Consider the following 19,370-nt stretch of genomic DNA (forward strand, 5'->3'; position numbering starts at 1 on the left):
TCCCTAGAGCGCTCTGCTAGGAGGCGCCCAGTCTCCCCAATGTAGAGGAGACCGCATCGGGAGCAACGGATACAATAAATGATATTAGTGGATGTGCAGGTAAAACTTTGATGGGCGTTCTGTCCTTGTTGCGGTTGGGGGGGTTGGGTCTGAGGGCGGAGGTGCGGGATGTGGATGAGATGCGTTGGAGGGCATCTTTAACCACGTGGGAAGGGAAATTGCGGTCTCTAAAGAAGGAGGCCATCTGGTGTGTTCTATGGTGGAACTGGTCCTCCTGGGAGCAGATACGGCGGAGGCAGAGGAATTGGGAATACGGGATGGCATTCCTATCCACTCCACCCTCTCCGCCCTGACCTATCACCTTCATCCCCTCCCCCACTTACCTATTGTACTCTATGCTACTTTCTCCACACCCCCACCCTCCTCTAGCTTATCTCTCCACGCTTCAGGCTCTCTGCCTTTATTCCTGATGAAGGGCTTTTGCCCGAAACGTCGATTTCGCTGTTCCTTGGATGCTGCCTGAACTGCTGTGCTCTTCCAGCACCACTAATCCAGAATCTGGTTTCCAGCATCTGCAGTCATTGTTTTTACCTCGTTGAATATGGCAATTACCTGGTCTGTATGGATGAGCTGCTCATTACACTGCTGAGGAAGGCTGGCATGACAATTTTAAAGGCAAACTCATTTTGATCACACTGGTTAACATCTATAAAAAATTAAGTCATAATTATAAGTCGTCAACCTCAAGCCTACTGACCTCGAACTTGTTGTTCCAAGTTAAGGATGACGGTAACTGCCTGATGAAGAATAAGTAGTTTGGTTTGGGGTTTTTCACTCTTTAAGTGAAGTTGACACATTCGCCCTAACTCTTTAAATGCTTCATTGATGTCTCTTACACGAAGACGCTCTCTTGCGTTATTTGCCATTCTCCTTTCGCGTTCCCTTTCTGCTTTTTGTTCAGGATTTAGGTCCTCATCTTCATGATTACTATGCAGGAAAATAAAAATGCAATGCTAAATTGCAGCTAAGGAAAATTATGAGAGATTTTTTACTGAAACTACAACCAATAATTGCCATAAACAAAAGATAAATAAACACTGACTTACCATGACCTTCCTCTAGACTGCATTTTTATGTCTTTTTTAGATCCTTCGTCATCTGATCTCTTCTCTTCAGATGAGAAAGAGTCATTTGTGTTCTCATCTTTCTCTTCTGTTTTCACTTCTGCTGGACCCAAGGCAGAAGACTGACTTTGTAAACTCGATAGTCCTGTCCAAAAATATAAGCACCCAGAGGTCAAATACTATTTCCGATAGCAAGCTATATCATTTACTTGTGGAGATTTAGAGTTCAGTAAAACAATGTCATTTTGAATTAAGTTGCTGTAAAGAGATACCTCTGTAGTTATCCTGTGCCTGGTGATTTAATTCTGCACTTGAAGGAGGGACTGAATTGGGGATGATCGAATGGTTGCTATGGAGACTGACAGATTCATCCCGATGAGAGCCAACCTACAAAAGATGACAATTTATACTACTATTGCCTATGATTATCTATCATCTAGTCAATTTAAATATAAGAATGTAAAAGAGGATTATTACTCTGTTGCTTTGATACAATTTGTTTAATTGTTTTGATATGGAAATCTATAAAATTGAATTTGCACCTAATCAGAATACCCAATTTTGTCTAATTATCCATGGAATATATTAAAGCTGGCTCCACAAAAACGTGCAATATTGAGAAGCCACATAACAGTGACATAATTTCCAGATTTATAGTGAAGTAAAAACACAAATGCCAAATTTCCAATGATATTAAAGTACACCTGAGAATCTTGCAAAGGATTATATATGTTAGAGTTTTCTTTTACTTAATTTTCTACTTTGCCAAGTTAAAGTCCAGTCTCTGCATTATTTGCCTTAGACTGGAATACATGCCACAAACATTTCTAATTATATACAAAGCAGTTAGTAAAAACTGAGCTGTATAAAAAGAATTCCATTCTATCCAAGAGAAATAAAACTCAACCCAGATAGTATACGTCGGTCAGGGATAAGTTCTCAAATTTTGTGAGTACAACATCATTTAATAGTACCTAGAGGTATTCAGAGTAAGAATTTACTATGTGAAAAGTAAACAATGAAAATTAAATAGATGTGAAAATGATATGCTGTCGTACAACTAACTACTCTAAATGATTACTGAGGGACTGATTTCTGGGGAAGTGTTGCCCTAATAGTATTATCCAGAGACCCAAGTAATGTTCTGGGGACTTGAATTCAAATCCCACCATGGCACATGGTGAAGTTTGAATTTAATAAAAATCTGGAATTAAGAGTCTAATGATGACCATGAAACTATTATCATTGTCAGGAAAAATCTAGCCGGTTCATTAATGTACTTGAGGGAAGAAAACTGCTGTCCTTACCTGGTCTGGCCTACATTGAGTGCAGACCCACAGCAATGCGGTTCACACTTAACTGCCTTTTAGGGCAATTCTGGCAATAAATACTGGTCTAGCCAACAACACCCTACATACCATGAAGGTATATTAAAAAGATTTAATAAAATACCAATATAACTTTAATGCAGCACAAAAGTCACAGTGTTGATTTACTTCAATTCACTAGAACATATTCAAACATTTTTACACACAGCATCACGAAAACGGAAACCCTTTGTCAATCTGTTTGATTCAGTGTGAAATATAATATACAAAGTAAAATCCAAAGAAGATAAAATCATAAATGTTCACAGTCCACTATACAGAGCAAAAATATGCTTTTATGCAATAACAAACTCAATATACGGTTTTATAATTTTTAGTAACTTTAACAACTCACGGTATTCTTAATGTAGTAGACCATCCAATAGTCCTTCCAAGGAACATTACAAACCAAAACATGACACCCAGCTACTTAAACAGCCATTAGTTCAGATAACCAAAAGCTGGCTTAGAGATAGTTATAAAAAACATCTTAAAAGCAGCAGCAGTAGGGGAGATTCCAGATCTTAGGGCCGAGGCAACTGAATGTGCAGTGACCAATTGTGCAGCAGAAATCAAGAAATGCTCAAGATGCCAGAATTACATGAGCACAGAAATATTGGAGGGTGATGCAGTTAGAGGCAATTACAAATATAGAACAAGGCCATGGAGGAATCTGAAAACAAAGATAGAAATATTTAACAAGAAGCCAACACAGACCATGAAGCACAGTGGTGGAAGGTAGATAAGATTTTCTGAGAGATAAAGCATGGCAAAAGGGATTTGCATGACCTCCAGATTATGGGGGGGTACAGCCAGCCAGGAGTGCACTGGAAAAGGCAAGGCCAGAGGTTAGAAAGGCAAAAATAAAAGGTTTGAGCGGGGGGGCTGAGGCAAAAATGAAGGTGAGCAATACTGTAAAGGTGAAAATAAGTCTTAAGTGATAACACAAATATATGGTCAAAAGTTCATCTTAGTGTCAAATATAACATCACAGTTGCAAACTGACTGTTTTAAACCAAGACAGAGATAGAGTCAGGTCTGTTTTAAAAGTGGCTACTTTTTTCTTCATTGGACTGAGAGTGTTTGTAGTACAATGTATTCAGGATAAGAAACTATTGTAAAATTCCATAAAGAATGAAATTTGGTCTTTTATGGGCCCTTTGCTACCAAAGATTCGTACAGGGATCAATAACAACAGCTTTAGTCTTGGCCTGTATAGGACTATGGGAAATTTCTGCTCATCCAGTACTAGAAGTCAGATAAGTAATCGACTAATTAAAACAGCAGTACAGGTTCAAAGATGATTTATTCCCGTCCTGATGATGTGTACAATTACTGTATAAAATACTTCTTCTTTTGTTCTCAAGTCATTATAGATTTAGGCCCAAGCTTGTTGGGACACCAAGTTATTGATACATAATCAAAAAGAACGGAGTACGATTTTCAGAGTTCTGAAGATTCAGCTCAAGATCTACATATTTGGGTTCAGCCAAATGAGATCTTTAGAGGAATAAAGAGAAAACATACAATTAATATAACAACAAAGAGGACCGACCGTTGCAACATATGTGCATGAGGGAGAGTGTTCTTCCTCAACTCCCACTGTTGTTCACCGAATACAGTGAAATAAGGAGAGTTTCAGTTGTCCTTTCTGCAGGTGGGTACTGGTTTGACGGATTAGGAAGTGCAAACTAAATAATTCTGCATTCCTCATGGGAAATTGTTCAAAATTAGCTATATTAAAGATAAGCTCGCAATGTTCACAGTAATTAATACAGAAAACAGCTGTAAAAGCAGTCTCAAATGAACTAATTAACAAGGAGTCCTACCTGAAAGCCCAATAGCTTATGATATGGAAACCTAAATACAGGGTTAGGAAGATTTGAGAACTATAACCACTATTAATAAAGATTTTGTTTTTGAGAAATACAAAGGATCTGAAGCAAAGAATCTTCTAGTGGCAGGGAGCAAGAAAAATGTTCAAAGTATTACCAATTATGGAATTATTGAATCATCTGATCCAAAAGTGAATACATTGGACTGGGAGCATTTCTAATAGCATACATGAATATCCACTTTTAAAAGAGATTCGCCCCAATTGGAAAAGGAAATAGAAACAGTCAAGTTATTTCAAATGCACTACCATAGTTCATGTATGATTTGCACTCGAAAATACTGAGAATCCTGACACAGTCTGGTATGGACCAGGCCAGACCCCCCTCAAAACATTGGAAGTAGCCCCAACGCTAACTTTGATAGTTGTTTTAAGCAAGAGTAAAGTGGATATTCCAGGAGAGAATCAGCTGGTCAAACCATTTAGTTTAAAACAAAACAGAATTTATTTACAAGATTACTGATTGAAACATAAACAATAGAAAACAGAATACTGAATAACTTAACCTATTCGAAAGCCTAACAGATCATCCCAATTTAATGATGCTGTTCCAACTATTGGCAACAATCTCCATAAACACCCCTTGACACAAAAGGTAAAATAAAACACAAGTTTTTACAGGATAGACGTCAGGGAGACAGTATCAGCCTGGACACGCTTCTGGGTCCAGCAGCTTTTCCACTTTACTGAAAAAACAAACCAGGGAGAAGGTGAGCTGGGGGAAGTGGCCACTTCCCTTTCACTGTACAAGTGTTGTTTTTAAACTTGAAAGCCTTCTGCCTGAGACACTCTCTGTTGGCTATTATCAAATTGGCTCTAAAACCCTTCAACCTCCAAACATTTTGGAGTCCTTGTCGTTTACAACCTCTCTAAAACAAAACCAAGGACTGCGACTGCATAACTTTGTTAAAGGAGCAGCTTCATCACAAGTCAACAAATTGCGGAAGATATAGCAACTGAAATCTGTTTTCAATGTGACAGGAACATAATGTGCACCAAATCTCAGAAGAGGCTAGTCACACAGAAGACTTTTAATAAAGTTATACGTTTAAGGAAACAAAAAGAACTCTTGAAAGCAACAGGATATCAGGAAGGTTATGGAAGTCTCTTAGTTTCACAAACTGCAACATGCAAAAGGTTCGACTCTCAGGGAATGATGTCCTTAATTCCAGAAAATAATTGACATTCATTTACCTTTACACAGCATTTTGTCTATTCAGGAAGACAGGCAAAGGTTTCTCTACAAAAAAAAAATGTCTTGCAAAAGCAAAAGAAAGATAAGATTAAATGAAGGAACCAATGGCATGGGAAACAAAAAGCCTTTTAAAGAGACTCTTAAAAACAGGAAAAAGAGGCTGTAACACATTAAGGGCACAGGGTTCTACAAACAATCACAAGATTTGTCCACTCTCTAGGATTGTTTTGATGCCTCTAGGGATTTACCATTAATCCTCAGAACATTACTGCGAGCTATCCACAAATGGAAAGAAGTTTCTTTGAACATAGAGGCATAGGGATGTATAGCACAGAAACAGACCCTCTGGTCCAACTCATCCGTGCCGACCAGATATCCTAACCTAATCTAGTCTCATTTTCCAGCATTTGCCCCATATCTCTCTAAACCTTCGTATTCATATGCCCACCCGGATGCCTTTTAAATGTTGTTATTGTACCAGCCTCCACCACTTCCTATGGCAGCTCATTTCATACACACATCACCCTCTGCGTGAAAAAGTTGTCCCTTAGGTCCCTTCTATATCTTTCCGCTCTCACCGCCTTCTAGTTGTGGACTCCCCCACCCCAGAGAAAAGACCTTGTCTATTTACCCTATCTATGCCAGTCATGATTTTATAAACCTCTATAAAGTCACCCCTCAGCCTCCGACACACCAGGGAAAACAGCCCCAGCCTATTCTGCCTCTCCCTATAGCTCAAACCCTCGAACCATGGCACAATTCCATTAGTTGTGAAAATACTGGAGATGAAGTGGGCGGCACGGTGGCCCAGTGGTTAGCACTGCTGCCTCACAGCGCCTGTAGACCCGGGTTCAATTCCCGACTCAGGCGACTGACTGTGTGGAGTTTGCACATTCTCCCCGTGTCTGCGTGGGTTTCCTCCGGGTGCTCCGGTTTCCTCCCACAGTCCAAAGATGTGCGGGTCAGGTGAATTGGCCATGCTAAATTGCCCGTAGTGTTAGGTTAAAGGGGTAAATGTAGGGGTATGGGTGGGTTGCGCTTCGGCGGGTCGGTGTGGACTTGTTGGGCCGAAGGGCCTGTTTCCACACTGTAAGTAATCTAATCTAATCTAATCTAATGAAGGGGTGGGTGGCGTGACGCAGGTTGGAAGGCTGCTACACCAAGTTATGATTGACTCATTTCAATAGCAAAAGGCCTGTTCCCTTTCCAATTGGCCAGTGAAAGGCAATGTGCCTGGTTGACAGATTACATCAAGATCGTGAAGGTGGGCAGCCATGAAGCAGGAAGCCAAGTGACGAAACCTCTAGCAATACACCCAACCAAAGCTGGAAATCCCAGTAATAATCCACAATAGGTATTGAAGCAAGAAGCAGCTCATTGCAACAGAAATGGAGGATATGTACAAACATATATCTGAAAGGAGATACCCAGGTGAGGAAGGTGAGTCGAAGGTAAAGCAACATGCCATGGTTCTGTACTTTTTGATAACCCAATGTGGCAGTTGGGAATTCTGATGTTACGAAGTTCAAAAGCTATAGTAGCTGACAGGAGCCAAAAGAATTAACTTTGGTTTGACAACATTAAGCTAAAGGCAATGAAGACACTTTGATTTCCATAAACATATGATTTATTATCTACATAATCTACACTACAATTTCTATGTACCATATTGGATACCATAATGGAAATTGGAAGACAATTACTTCCCAAATCTTCATCTTACATATTAGATATAATTCTCTTGAGAAAGGAATCAAGTGCAGTACAATTTTGTATAATGTTGAATTTAGTAACTGTACTACAAAGTTCTGTGTCAGAGAGGATGTAAATTTAAGGGTTTTACAATGAAGTGGACCTTGCAGAAGGCTCTAGCCTATGACGATTTTAGCAGGTAACAAAGATTCCACTGTATTTGCTCAAATGAGAGTTAAATATAGTAAAAATTATGATTGATCCAATAAATTATTAACTCACCTGCCTAAGATAATTTCATTATTTTGTTTACTCATCTCAATGAATGAGCCCACCTTTGAGATGCTTTCATCATGAAGATAATTCAATGCATAGTCTTTCATCAGAAATCTCAACAAAGAAACATATCACAATATTTTTAGATATACCCAATTAAAAATGATGTGTTTGAGAAACAGAAACAGGTAATTAAACACTAAACACCTTGTTACAAGCACTTACAGATTTTTAACTAATTTCAACCCTTTTATTAGTTGGGAATCAAAACAATGCATCAAAGTGAGTTAAGCATCCCTAATTAAATGCTTTCATTTCGACAGTGGCACAATGTGGAATTCTCTTTTCCTCACCCATCAGCCTATTAGGGACTATACAGCATTCCACTTTTTTTTAAAACATTATCTCAATTCTATTGCACTTCATAAACACAACATCAAATGCTCCTGTTTGATACAAATTTCAAAGTTCATGAGCCACAATATTTCTATCACAAAATTGCTAATGGTTTGGACAACGTGTTTGCATCATAATGTAGAAAACTGGTTAAGGAAAAATGTTAAAAACATGAATGAGAAACACAAGCAGACTGCACCAGTCCTGCAGCTTAGTTTCTGGAGCTAGACACCAGAGGGAATGCATTCCATGTGATTTTCAATTGGATTAGGTTTCTGTGAAGACTTATTAAATACTAATATTTTAAAAATTTCACAGAAGATTTGGGTATTTCCATCTTAGACTACGAGGTTACAAAATGAATTTCGGACCATTTTGCTGGAATAATAGAGCAAAAGTCAAATCAATGCTTCTGGGACCATATTAATTTCAAAATCAAGCTAGGTAATATAATGTCAATGGTCTATCAGATACAAGACTCTAAATTCTGTCCTAATATAAAAGCAAAATGCTGCCTGGAGAGTTAAAATAAAAAAGGAGAGAAGTTAGAGAAGGTCTGCATGAGGGCTATCAAACATAGAATGGGTGACACTTTGCAGAACAACTCCGCTCAGTCCACAATTATGCTCACATTTCTGTCCTAGGCCTGTTATAGTCTTACAGTGAAGCTCAAGGCAAGCTCAAGGAACAGCGTGTCATTTGGCACCTGATAACCTTCTGGACTCAAGTTCAACAGCTGTGATAGTTTAAATGCCATGAATGCATGCGCAAAGAAGTTGACGTCACCTGGGAATGATAGAAAGCAGCAAATAGTTTCAAAGCTGCTGAATTGTACTTAGTTCCTCCTGCAAATTACCTGAGTGTCTCTGATACATCAATCATAGAACATTGTACAATTCAGTCCCAGTAACTCCTGTAAATCACCCCGAGGATCTGAATCTTCATAATTAATGATGATGTTGCATCACACCACATGATACATTTATTCTGAACTCTGGAGAGTAGGGAAGGGGAAGGGAGGTTAGGTTGGCAGGCATGAAGGAGCTAAAGAAACTAAAAACCTCAATTTCATATAAGTAAAACTCTGAATGTGGAACCAGCAAGGTACTTTTGCATAAATATAACAGCCAGACAATGTCAAAAAAGGTATTTAATTTAAATCATGTACATTCAAATATTAGATACTTCATCAAAGTATCATTAATATGGTCAGACAGTGCTAATTTTGGCCAATGTAAAATATTTTGTGATGATAAATTTACTTCAGAAATATTTTCTGTGTGTGGGGGGGGGGGAGGTCTAAGGATTAAAAGTACTTATAAGGAAGTAAAACGCTCTCAATTTCTTTTAGTGACAGAGCTATACCAAACTAAGGCCATTCGGCCCATGGTGTCTGCTTTGATATTCAATCATGGCTGATGTTTCTCAACCCCAATCCCTTCCCTGTAACCCTTGATCTTCTTACCAAACAAGAACCTCTCTCTATACCTTAGAAATTGCACAGCCAATGATTTGGCCTCCATAGACCTCTGCAACAATAAGTTCTACACTCTGGCTGAAAAAACTGCTCCTCATCTCAGTTCTGAAGGGTCATCCCTTCACTTTGAAGCTGTGACCTCGGGCTCTAGTCTCTCCTACTAGTGGAAACATCATCTCCACGTCCACTCTACATCCAGGCTTCTCTGTATTCTCTAAGTTTCAATCACATCTCCTCTCAGCCTTCTAAACTCCATTGAGTACAGACACAGAGTCCTTAAAAGTTCCTCATAAGAAGAAGCGTTTCACCCGGGGATCATTCTTGTAAACCTCCTCTGGATCCCCTCCAGTGCCTGCACATCCTTAGACACGTACGGGGACCAAAATGGTTCACAATATTCCAAATGCAATCTAACCAGAGCCTCATACAGCCTTGGCTGTACATCGCCTCTTTTGTATTTTAGCCCTCTTGAACTGAATGTAAATATTGCATTTGACTTCCCAGTTGCCAAGTAAGGTGGGATGGGTGTGGGTGGGGTGCTCTTTGGAGGGTCAGCGTGGACTCGATAGGCTGAATATCCTGCTTCCACAGTGTAGGAATTCTCTGACTTCCTCAAAGAATTGTAACTGATTTTTCAGGCATAACCTCCCCTTGACTCAGTCCTATTTTACTGTGCACTTCCAAGTACTCCACAATCTCATCCTTAATAATGGACTCTGACATCTTACCAATGGCTGAGGACAGGCTAGCCAGCCTATAGTTTCCCATCTTCTGCCTCCCTCCCTTCTTAAACAGCAGTGTTACATTAGTCCCGGTCTTCCATCGACAGCCATCATTGCTCCCCCCACCTATACGTTTCTTCTTCCTTGGGATGAATTTCTGCTGCGTCTCCCGAATCCTCTTCAGAAACTGCTGCCATTGCTGCTTCACCATTTTCCAATCAACTCTGACCAGCTTCATCCTCATATCTTGGTAGTTACCTTTACTCAACAACAATTCAATCTTCCCCTTCTCAAATTGGAGGGTGAAATCTACCATATTATGTGTCATTGCTCCCTCAGGGTTACTTTACTTTCAGCTTCCTGATAAAGGTGCAACACATCACCTGACCTGGCTTTTCTATTTTAATTACTTCGTTCTTAACTTGATTTTTAAAACTTCTGTTCTGGTCTTTAGTTTGTAGCCTGTATATATTTCCCCTATTTACCTTCAGTCTGAAAATAACGTAAATACAGACAGTCATATTAGTAGCTATCAAAGAATTTACAGTATACATATGATGTCACTCTTTTGTGCTGGGCCCCTGATCTTGAGCTACAATTTATCCAGTAAAATGATCTTGCAAATATCAGCCAAAAAAAACAGAAGCAAAAAGTACCTCTTCCCCTCTGCACTGATTTCCCACTTTGCCTTCAAATTCCCTGAACTATCTATTCACTTGGGCTGTGTTTCACTCTGGATATGATCTGTCCTTTCTGACCGTGCAAAATTTACTGATGAATTAATTACATAAGTCTTTCATTCCACATCTATAAAGGTAATTCACCTTCCACAACACTAATAAAAAGACAATTACATTGTAGTCTTAGTTAACATCTTGAAAAGAAAACCGCCAACACAGTACATCTATCTATTAAAGCTTGTTAGCAGTGCAGATTCAATTTGCTCACTCCCAGTGAATCTCATAATCCCTATTTCGTATGAAATCCTTTTCCAACCCACTCATGTAATGTTAGGTAATTTGGTCTCACAGGAACATTAAACTCAATTAGTGAAGTCATTATTTTCCCGGCAGTAGCCTCAGGTAACTTGCATTGTTTCAGATGAAGTAGCAGTTTCCACAAGAGAAATCCGTGCAGTAAATTTCAGTTTCCTTGTCCCAAAATTTTGGAGAATATCAGCCTTTGAACAGTTAGTTTTAGTTGAGTAGGATTAGCTTTTTAATGAGGTGTCTCTTTGTAATTTAATATGCTAAGAAACTACTAGCAAACGTTCTAAGTATTGCATAATGATGAGACATTTCAAGATTACACTTACATTACACCCAGCAAAACATGTAGTTCCACTTCAGGTTCCAGCCAAAATCTTGTTCACATTGTTCAGGTCCATTCTGACTGTAGCTGTAACAGATGAACTACCTTCATGGATATAATGTGACCGAACTTGTGGTCACCTGTTTAAACTATCCTGCTCGAAGTATGCTTTGACAAGTCATTTTTCTGCAATTGATCTGAAAGTCTGCGCAATAATGCTTATTTCAGTTATCAGGGTGGCAAAGTTATCACAAAAGTAATTAGGAACTGAAGTCTATCATAAAACCTGTTATCTGTCATATTCAATGGGTAATGGAAGGCAATCGTTGAGCATAATTTAATCATTAGCAGTAAAGGAAGGTCAAACTAGTCTTAGGGTGTAGAGTACTAAATCAGTAAACAATACAGAACCATTCACTGCAAATAGGAATACTTTCCAAATGCTACCTAGAACAAATTTAAATATTGTGCATGGTGGCTATTATCACACTTCAACACACCACCTTGTTCCCTGGCCAACATCTTTGTCTCAGGCTTGCTGCAGTGCTCCAGTGAAGCTCAGTGCAGGCGGCACGGTGGCACAGTGGTTAACACTGCTGCCTCACAGCGCCAGAGACCCGGGTTCAATTCCTGCCTTGGGCGACTGTCTGTGTGGAGTTTGCACATGCTCCCCGTGTCTGCGTGGGTTTCCTCCGGGTGCTCCGGTTTCCTCCCACAGTCCAAAGATGTGCAGGTCAGGTGAATTGGCCATGCTAAATTGTCCGTAGGTAAGGGGTAAAAATGTAGGGGTATGGGTGGTTTGCGCTTCGGCAGGTCGGTGTGGACTTGTTGGGCCGAAGGGCCTGTTTCCACACTGTAAAGTAATCTAATCTAATCAAAAGAACAGCACCTCATTTTCCACTTGGGAACTCTAAAGCCTTCTGGACTCAATACTGTATATAGAGTTCAACAATTTTAGGGCTTGAGGCATCTTCTCCCATGTCCCAACCCCCACACACCATGCCTTGTTATCACATGATCTGCGATTACACACAACCCATTGTTAGCCACTAATAGTCCCCATTAGTAGCTATTCATTCTCCTAGGCTGATCGGCGTCCACTCTTTTTGTCTGTCCAACTGTTCTTCTCTCTCTTTGGGCTCTATCTCCATCTATCTTTTACTCCTTATCCACACCCTATCTTCTGCATAATAAACTTTTCCTAGCTACTATCAGTTCTGATGAAGGGTCACAGACCCAAAGCATTAACTGATTTCACTCCAGATATGCTGCCAGACTGCTGAGCTTTGAGAAATTTCTGTTTTTGTTAAGGGTCAGTAATATTTTAGCAAATAGCTGTAATGACCATTGATTTAGCAGTAATGCAACATATCTCAGGGTCTTCAGATAATTTATCCCAAGGTTTTAGTGATCAACTGAATTTTCAGTGGTGAGGCCAATTTTAAAAGAATACAACCTGTTGGAAGTGTTGAAAAGGTCACTTGCCATTCGGGCAGGTTATTTATTTTTATTATTTGAAAAATGGAGTGAAAATAACACACCATTCAAGAAAATGAAAAGACGAGTTATATTTTAAATACATTGGATGGATTTGTAAATAATTTGTTAATTAATTATGAACTACAGATCATTTTAACATGCAATGATAAAGGTTTTAAATGTTAAATAGAACTTAAGAATCTACAAAGAAATTACTGAACAATAAAATAATTGAAGATTTCAAAGTATAATTTGAAAGGGAGATCAGTAATGAATCCAACAATTTGTATTTAAAATATTACAACTAGCTATGTTGTATTTTTGTACCATTCCTAAAACTTTTGCACAATTCAATATAAAGCATAAAAGCCTCCACGAGAATACAAAGCTGAATGCAAAGATCATTCACTATATATTTGCCAAATCTCCAAAAAGGACCACTTCAGTAATGTGAAATGTGAAACATAAAATTAGTACTTAGAAATATAGTACAAAAGCTAGAGTTACTCATGAACGAACATTGTTTAGAACACATGGGGGCGCCTTAGCTTCAAAATTGCAAGGTTCAAAATTGCAACCAGTCACTTAAACACAGTACTTCTGTAGAGATCCATTTTAAATGGTCATAATACACAAACAAAACATTTTAAAAAATATATTAAACCAAAAAAAAACTGGAAAATTTATCTTCCTCATTTAAAAATTCTTGCCTCAAAAATGTTTTAGTATTACCTATAAATCAGAGTTTCTGACTGTTTTAAGTGCAGCCGCATAAAGTTGTACAGAAAGAATGGCCCTTGCAACTGAGGCCCCTCAACCAAATAGGATGCAACTGACACTGCTAAAAGTTGTCCCACATCCCCAGGACTTTCTCAGCAGGCGCAAACGATGAGAAAACCAGAAAAATTCAGCAGGCACGAGAAACTGATAGGTTCTTTTGCATTGAGAATATACAAATAAATTAGCTAATAAAATGAATACAATTGCACATGAACTACAATTGTACTTGGTTTGTACAAAAAGCAAAAGTTCAGCAGAACACTGCCAATGGAAAATGGATAGTCTTTACAGCAACATGACAATCAAATCGCAATATTTCAAAAGAGAACTTTTAATAATTTACAGTATGAGGCAAGTTCTGTGGACAGTAGCAAAACAATTACATGAATTACAGACACTAAATTCCAAATAAAAAGCCTTGCAATGTTTTCAATCTGCCCGAGCCTACTTCTAACTTATAAGAAATGTTCAGTCTTTATTCCTGTCATAGTTTACCCCAAGATGCTCCCCTTCTAGCCTTCAAAAGCCCAGCTCAAGGTTAGAAAGTGGTGTGAGATTCTAAGAGGGTGCACCAACCAATGAAAGGCAGAGGATACAAGAACCATACACAACTTCTGAAGCAGGCAGCACGAAAAAACAGTGGTGGCAAGTCTGCCAGATTCTTGTAATCAGCACTGTTCTGCAAAATTGCAATTCACGGAAATTAGATGGAGGGAATCTCCCTGCATTAAGACTGCTGAAAACAAACATTAACACACAATCTGCCATGATATTTACAATAATTGAATTTCAATCCTTTTTGACATCAACTACATTTGAAAGAGTATCATTGGAACTAAGGAGGAATAGACCATCCATCCCTTCGAACCTGCTCCACCATTCAACAAGATCAAGACTTATTTTGATTTGGTCTTAGCTCCACTTTTCTCACCGCTCCCTAAAACATTAAAGTCCCTTGTATATGACCAATCCATTGAGCTCAGCCTAGGATAAATTTAAAGTCCCAACTTCCACTTTTGGAGGTGGTGTAGTGGTAATGATATCGGACAAATAATCCAGAACCTCTGGCTAATATTTTGGGTACATGGTTTTGAAACCCACCATAGCAGAAGGTAAAACTTGAACTCAACAGAAATCTGGAGTGAAGAACTCGCCAAAGGATGACTAGGTAACCACAAACACTTGTTGCAAACTCCACCTGATCCTTTAGGGAAGGAAATCTGCCTTTCTTACTTGGTCTGGCCTACATTCGACTTCAGATCCCTAGCAATGTACTAAACTACTGTCAGGGCAATTGGGAATAGGAAAGAAATACTGGCCTAGCCAGTGACAGCCACGCCAGATCAACAAATAATAAAATTCCACATTCTAACATTCCACATTACTTTGAAGGGAAATAATTCTCATTACTCTCTTAAAAGGAAGACCTCTTATTCTTAAACCACGTCCTTAGTTTTAGTCTCCAGTACAAAATGAAACATTTGTCAGGTGTCCACTTTATTCAGACCTCTCAAGATCCTATCAGTTTTAACAAGATCACCTGTCATCCTGCTAAACCTCTACAGGAATAAGCCTAACCTGTTCAACCTCTCTCTTGAAGATAAACCCTTTTCATCCCAGGAATGAGTTGAGGGAAACCATAAGACACAGGAGCAGAAATTAAGCCATTCAGCCCATTGAGTCTGCTCTGCCATTCAATCATGGCTGGTAGGTTTCTGATTCTCAACCCTTGATCTCCTTGGTATCAAGAACCTACCTATCTCAGTCTTAAATATACCCAATGACCTGGCTTCCACAGCCTTTTATGCCAAGGAATTCCACACATTCAGCACACTCAGGCTGAAGAAGTTTCTCCTTATCTCCGTTCTAAAAGGTCTTCCTATTACTAAGGCTGTGCCCTAGGGTCCTAGTCTTTCCTACAATGCAAACAACTTCCTAACATCTACTCTGTCCAGACCATTCAGTATTCTGTAAGTTTCAATTAGATTCCCCCCTCATCCTTCTAAACTCCAAGTTTAGATCCAGAATTCTCAAATGCTCCTTGTGTGTTAAACTTTTCATTCCTGGGACCATTCTCGTGAACCTCCTCTGAAGACACTTCAGGGCCAGTACATCCTTCCTGAAATATGGGGCCCAAAACTGCACCCAATATTCCAAATGTGGTCTGACCAGAGCCTTATAGGGCCTCAGAAATACACCACTGCTTTTATATTCAAGTCCTCTCAAAACAAATGCTATCATTGCATTTGCCTTCCTAACTACAAATTCAACCTGCAAATTTAGCTTCAGAGAATCCTGGACTAGAACTCCCAAGTGTCTTTGCACTTCAGACTTCTGAATTTTCTCCCCATTTAGAAAATAGTCCATGCCTCTAATCTTCCTAGCAAAGTGCATGACCTCACACTTTTCCATGTGGTACTCCATCTGCCACTTCTTTGCCACTGTCCTAATCTGTCCAAATTCTTCTGCAGCCTCCCTGCCTCCTCAATTTACCTGTCCCTCTATCTGTCTTTGTAGCATCTGCAAACTTAGCCAGAATGCCCTCAGTTCCTTCATCTAGATTGTTAATGTATCAAGTGAAAAGTTGTGGTCCCAACAGTGAGCTTTATGGAACATCATTTGTGACCAGCTGCTATCTTGAGAAAGATCCTTTTTATCCCCCCTCTCTGCTTTCTGCCAGACAGCCAAGCTTCTATCCATGCTAGCATCTTGCTAAAGCAATCATACTTTTTCTCAAATATGTGATCTCAGTATGTGGTCTCACCTATGCTCTGTACAGCTGCTGTAAAACATCCATACTTCACTCCCATAATAGGTTCAATAGACAGATATTGGACAAATTATTTTGGGAGCATCTCTCTTGGTGCTTGCAATTTCTCAATCTTTATTTCTCAGCTCACTCCCTTTATTATATGGATTTTGTTTCCCCAACTGTGGGTTAAGAGTTCAATAATGCAATTAATTTTAACCTGAGCCTCAGTCGGGCATGCCAGCACACGATTTAACTCAGGGGGCATCAATGCAATATTCAGCCCAATCTTTAAAAGTAACATGTTGCAGATGGTGGAAATCTGAGATTAAAACAGTACAGATTTAAAATACTTAGCAAGTCTCACAACATCCGTGGAGAGAGGCGCAGAGCTTCTGTCAACCTGAAATATTAATTTTGGTAGTCTCTCACAGATGTTCAAACATCTATAGTATTTCCATTATTTTCTGTTTAATTTCAAGTCATTTTCATTTGACATCCACACATCTATCATCAGTAAAAATCTCAGGAAATTAGAACTAAAATCTGGGCTGATCATTCCCTCCCTCCCCAACAAAGTGCAGCTCAACTGTCACTGTCCCATTTCTTCACTAATTGAGATCTGCAATTTTGCACAAGGTTGGAAATAAATTTATAGCCACTGAGACAAATGTATTTTCAGATTTTCTGAAGCATTGTTTTGTAAGTAGCAGTTGCCAAATCACTGTCATTTTGAATAACCTAAATTGTCTGAGGGAGTCACGTCTCATCTCTCCAATGCCTGTTTAGCATCTGCATGGCACAAGTTAGGAGTATGATGGAAGTTTCTACATGCCTCGATGAATGCAATTCCAAAAACACACATGAAGCTTGACATCATCCAGGACAAATCATTTTGTTTGATTGGCACCACATCTACCATCTTCACTATCAGCGTATAGTGGAAACAATAAATACCAACTACAAGACTCACTGCAGCAACTTTAACAAGTTGCTTCAGCATCACTTATTAAACTGCAACATCTACCACCTAGAAGGGCAAAGACAGTAGATGTATAAGAATACCACCATCTGAATATTTCCCTCCAAGCCACACATCCAGACTTGCAACAAAATTATCGTCCTTTCATTGTCACTGAGCCAAAATTCTGGAACTCCCTTCCTTCCAGTACAGAGGTGTCCCTACAACACACAATCAACAGCTATAAAAGACAGCTCATCATCACCTTAACGGCAAACAGGGATAGGGAAATAGCTTTGCCAGTGACACAAACAAATAAAAATTCAATTAACAATGTTCAATTCTTTTAGGGTTGAGAGTGATCAACTTTTAGATACAAAGGAGATCAAGGGATATGGGTATAGAATAGGAAAATAAAATTGAAGTAGATAACAGAGGAGATGATGTGAAGCATCACATTAGCTGCTCCTGCCCTATGTCTTATGGCCTTATGTGAAACACACTGGACCAGGTTTCCTAAGTGGCAATTGCACACTGATTGCCACTCCAATTCTTCATTTCACAAAAGAAGGGAGCTCCACATTTCCAAGTAAACTCCAAGCTCCTTCAGAAATGTGCAGCCATAGTTCCTTTCTGATAGTCCTTTTGTAATGGAAAACTGTCGGGGGGTAACAAATCATACCCACTTTTCACAGCAGTCAGCTGGTGCATTCTGAAATGTAAAGATCCTGCCAGTCACTTTGATAGCTGTTGTTAAATGGCATATTCATAAGGAAAGAATGAAGTTAGAGTACTGGGAAGGAAGAGAGTGCCAGGAGGGATTGGTGCCAAGTGGGTAGCAGTAGGATGCCAAGTTGCAAGGTGGCAAGGAGCCCAGGTAAGTGATGCAGTGTTATGGTAGGTTGTTGTATGAGAAATATGACCCAGCAGAGAGAGAGAGGATGGTGAGTGTTCGGTTCAGTGGTGCAGAGAGAGAGAGGATGGTGAGTGTTAGGTTCAGTGGTGATGGTGTGGGAGATGGTCATTGGTTCCGCCTGATGGGAGGGTTGGGTGGAAGTGCAGAGCAGCAGAAGGGTTTTTGGAAATGGGAGAAGCAAGTCCTACAGCCGGGGGGGGGGGGGGGGGAGCTAAGTATGAAGTTAGTTGATTAACTACTCTATACATTTAATAATTTAATCTAGCCTATTTACTTAATTGCATTGGAATTCTGAATTAAATGGAGACTTTCAGAGGGTTCTGGATATAGAGGAATTATCCAATGCAATATTCAATTTCCCAGGCAATTCCTTTGGAATCTTTTCCTTGGAAATCCCCACGCACAACTCCCATCTATGGTAGAATAACAACTATTGGATCATTAGAAAATCTGTAACTTGGGCAGAAAGGACATGCTCTTTGCTCTGTAAGGTAAGAATATATTACAAAACTAATGTACTACTGACAGTTCAGCAAAGTATTTTTCTTTAACTTTAAACAGATATTATTGCAAACATGATCAATTTCAAGTTGAGTACAATAACTAGGTTAGATATAGAAAACATGCACTTTTAAGAGGTGGCTCAGTAGCTCTTAATAGCTGCTGCAGTGTAGGTTTTATCCTTTACCTTGTCTCTTGTGAAACTACTTGCCATACAAATAGAACTGCTTTTCAGAGCAACTGGCAGGAATGTTACAAAAATTACATCAGCTTAACTCAGTGAACACTCATTGCTTGTAGAGATTGAAAGTATGGAGCGACAGCTAGTACTAGACAACACACCAGCTCAGGACCGAGAATTGGATTGGATGAAAGCACATTAAATCAAAGTCTTCTGTTTTGGTGGTCAAGATAGGCAATAAAAGATTTGGAGGACTGTTCCAATAGAAGTAGCACTCTCAGAATGGCCTGGTCAATCTTCCTCTATCAACTAAATCTATTTTTAAAAAAGGGTTATTGTTGCAGAACAC

The 19,370-nt window shown here is 39.3% G+C and overlaps 1 protein-coding gene across 9 annotated transcripts in view; it reads right to left on the reverse strand.

Moving 5' to 3' along the window:
* The window catches only part of tcf12 (transcription factor 12), a 330,257-nt gene that overhangs the window by 13,128 nt on the left and 297,759 nt on the right, over positions 1 to 19,370 (reverse strand). For all 9 annotated transcript variants that reach the window (XM_043677463.1, XM_043677468.1, XM_043677462.1 and 6 more), the window contains 3 exons: positions 1,397 to 1,511; positions 1,107 to 1,269; positions 758 to 987 (listed from right to left, as the gene is read on the reverse strand). In XM_043677463.1, the coding sequence (XP_043533398.1) occupies positions 758 to 987; positions 1,107 to 1,269; positions 1,397 to 1,511 (508 nt within the window). The remainder of the gene's footprint in view (positions 1 to 757; positions 988 to 1,106; positions 1,270 to 1,396; positions 1,512 to 19,370) is intronic.

Source organism: Chiloscyllium plagiosum, chromosome 36, assembly GCF_004010195.1.
Source record: "Chiloscyllium plagiosum isolate BGI_BamShark_2017 chromosome 36, ASM401019v2, whole genome shotgun sequence".
In the NCBI taxonomy this organism is placed as follows: Eukaryota; Metazoa; Chordata; class Chondrichthyes; order Orectolobiformes; family Hemiscylliidae; genus Chiloscyllium; species Chiloscyllium plagiosum.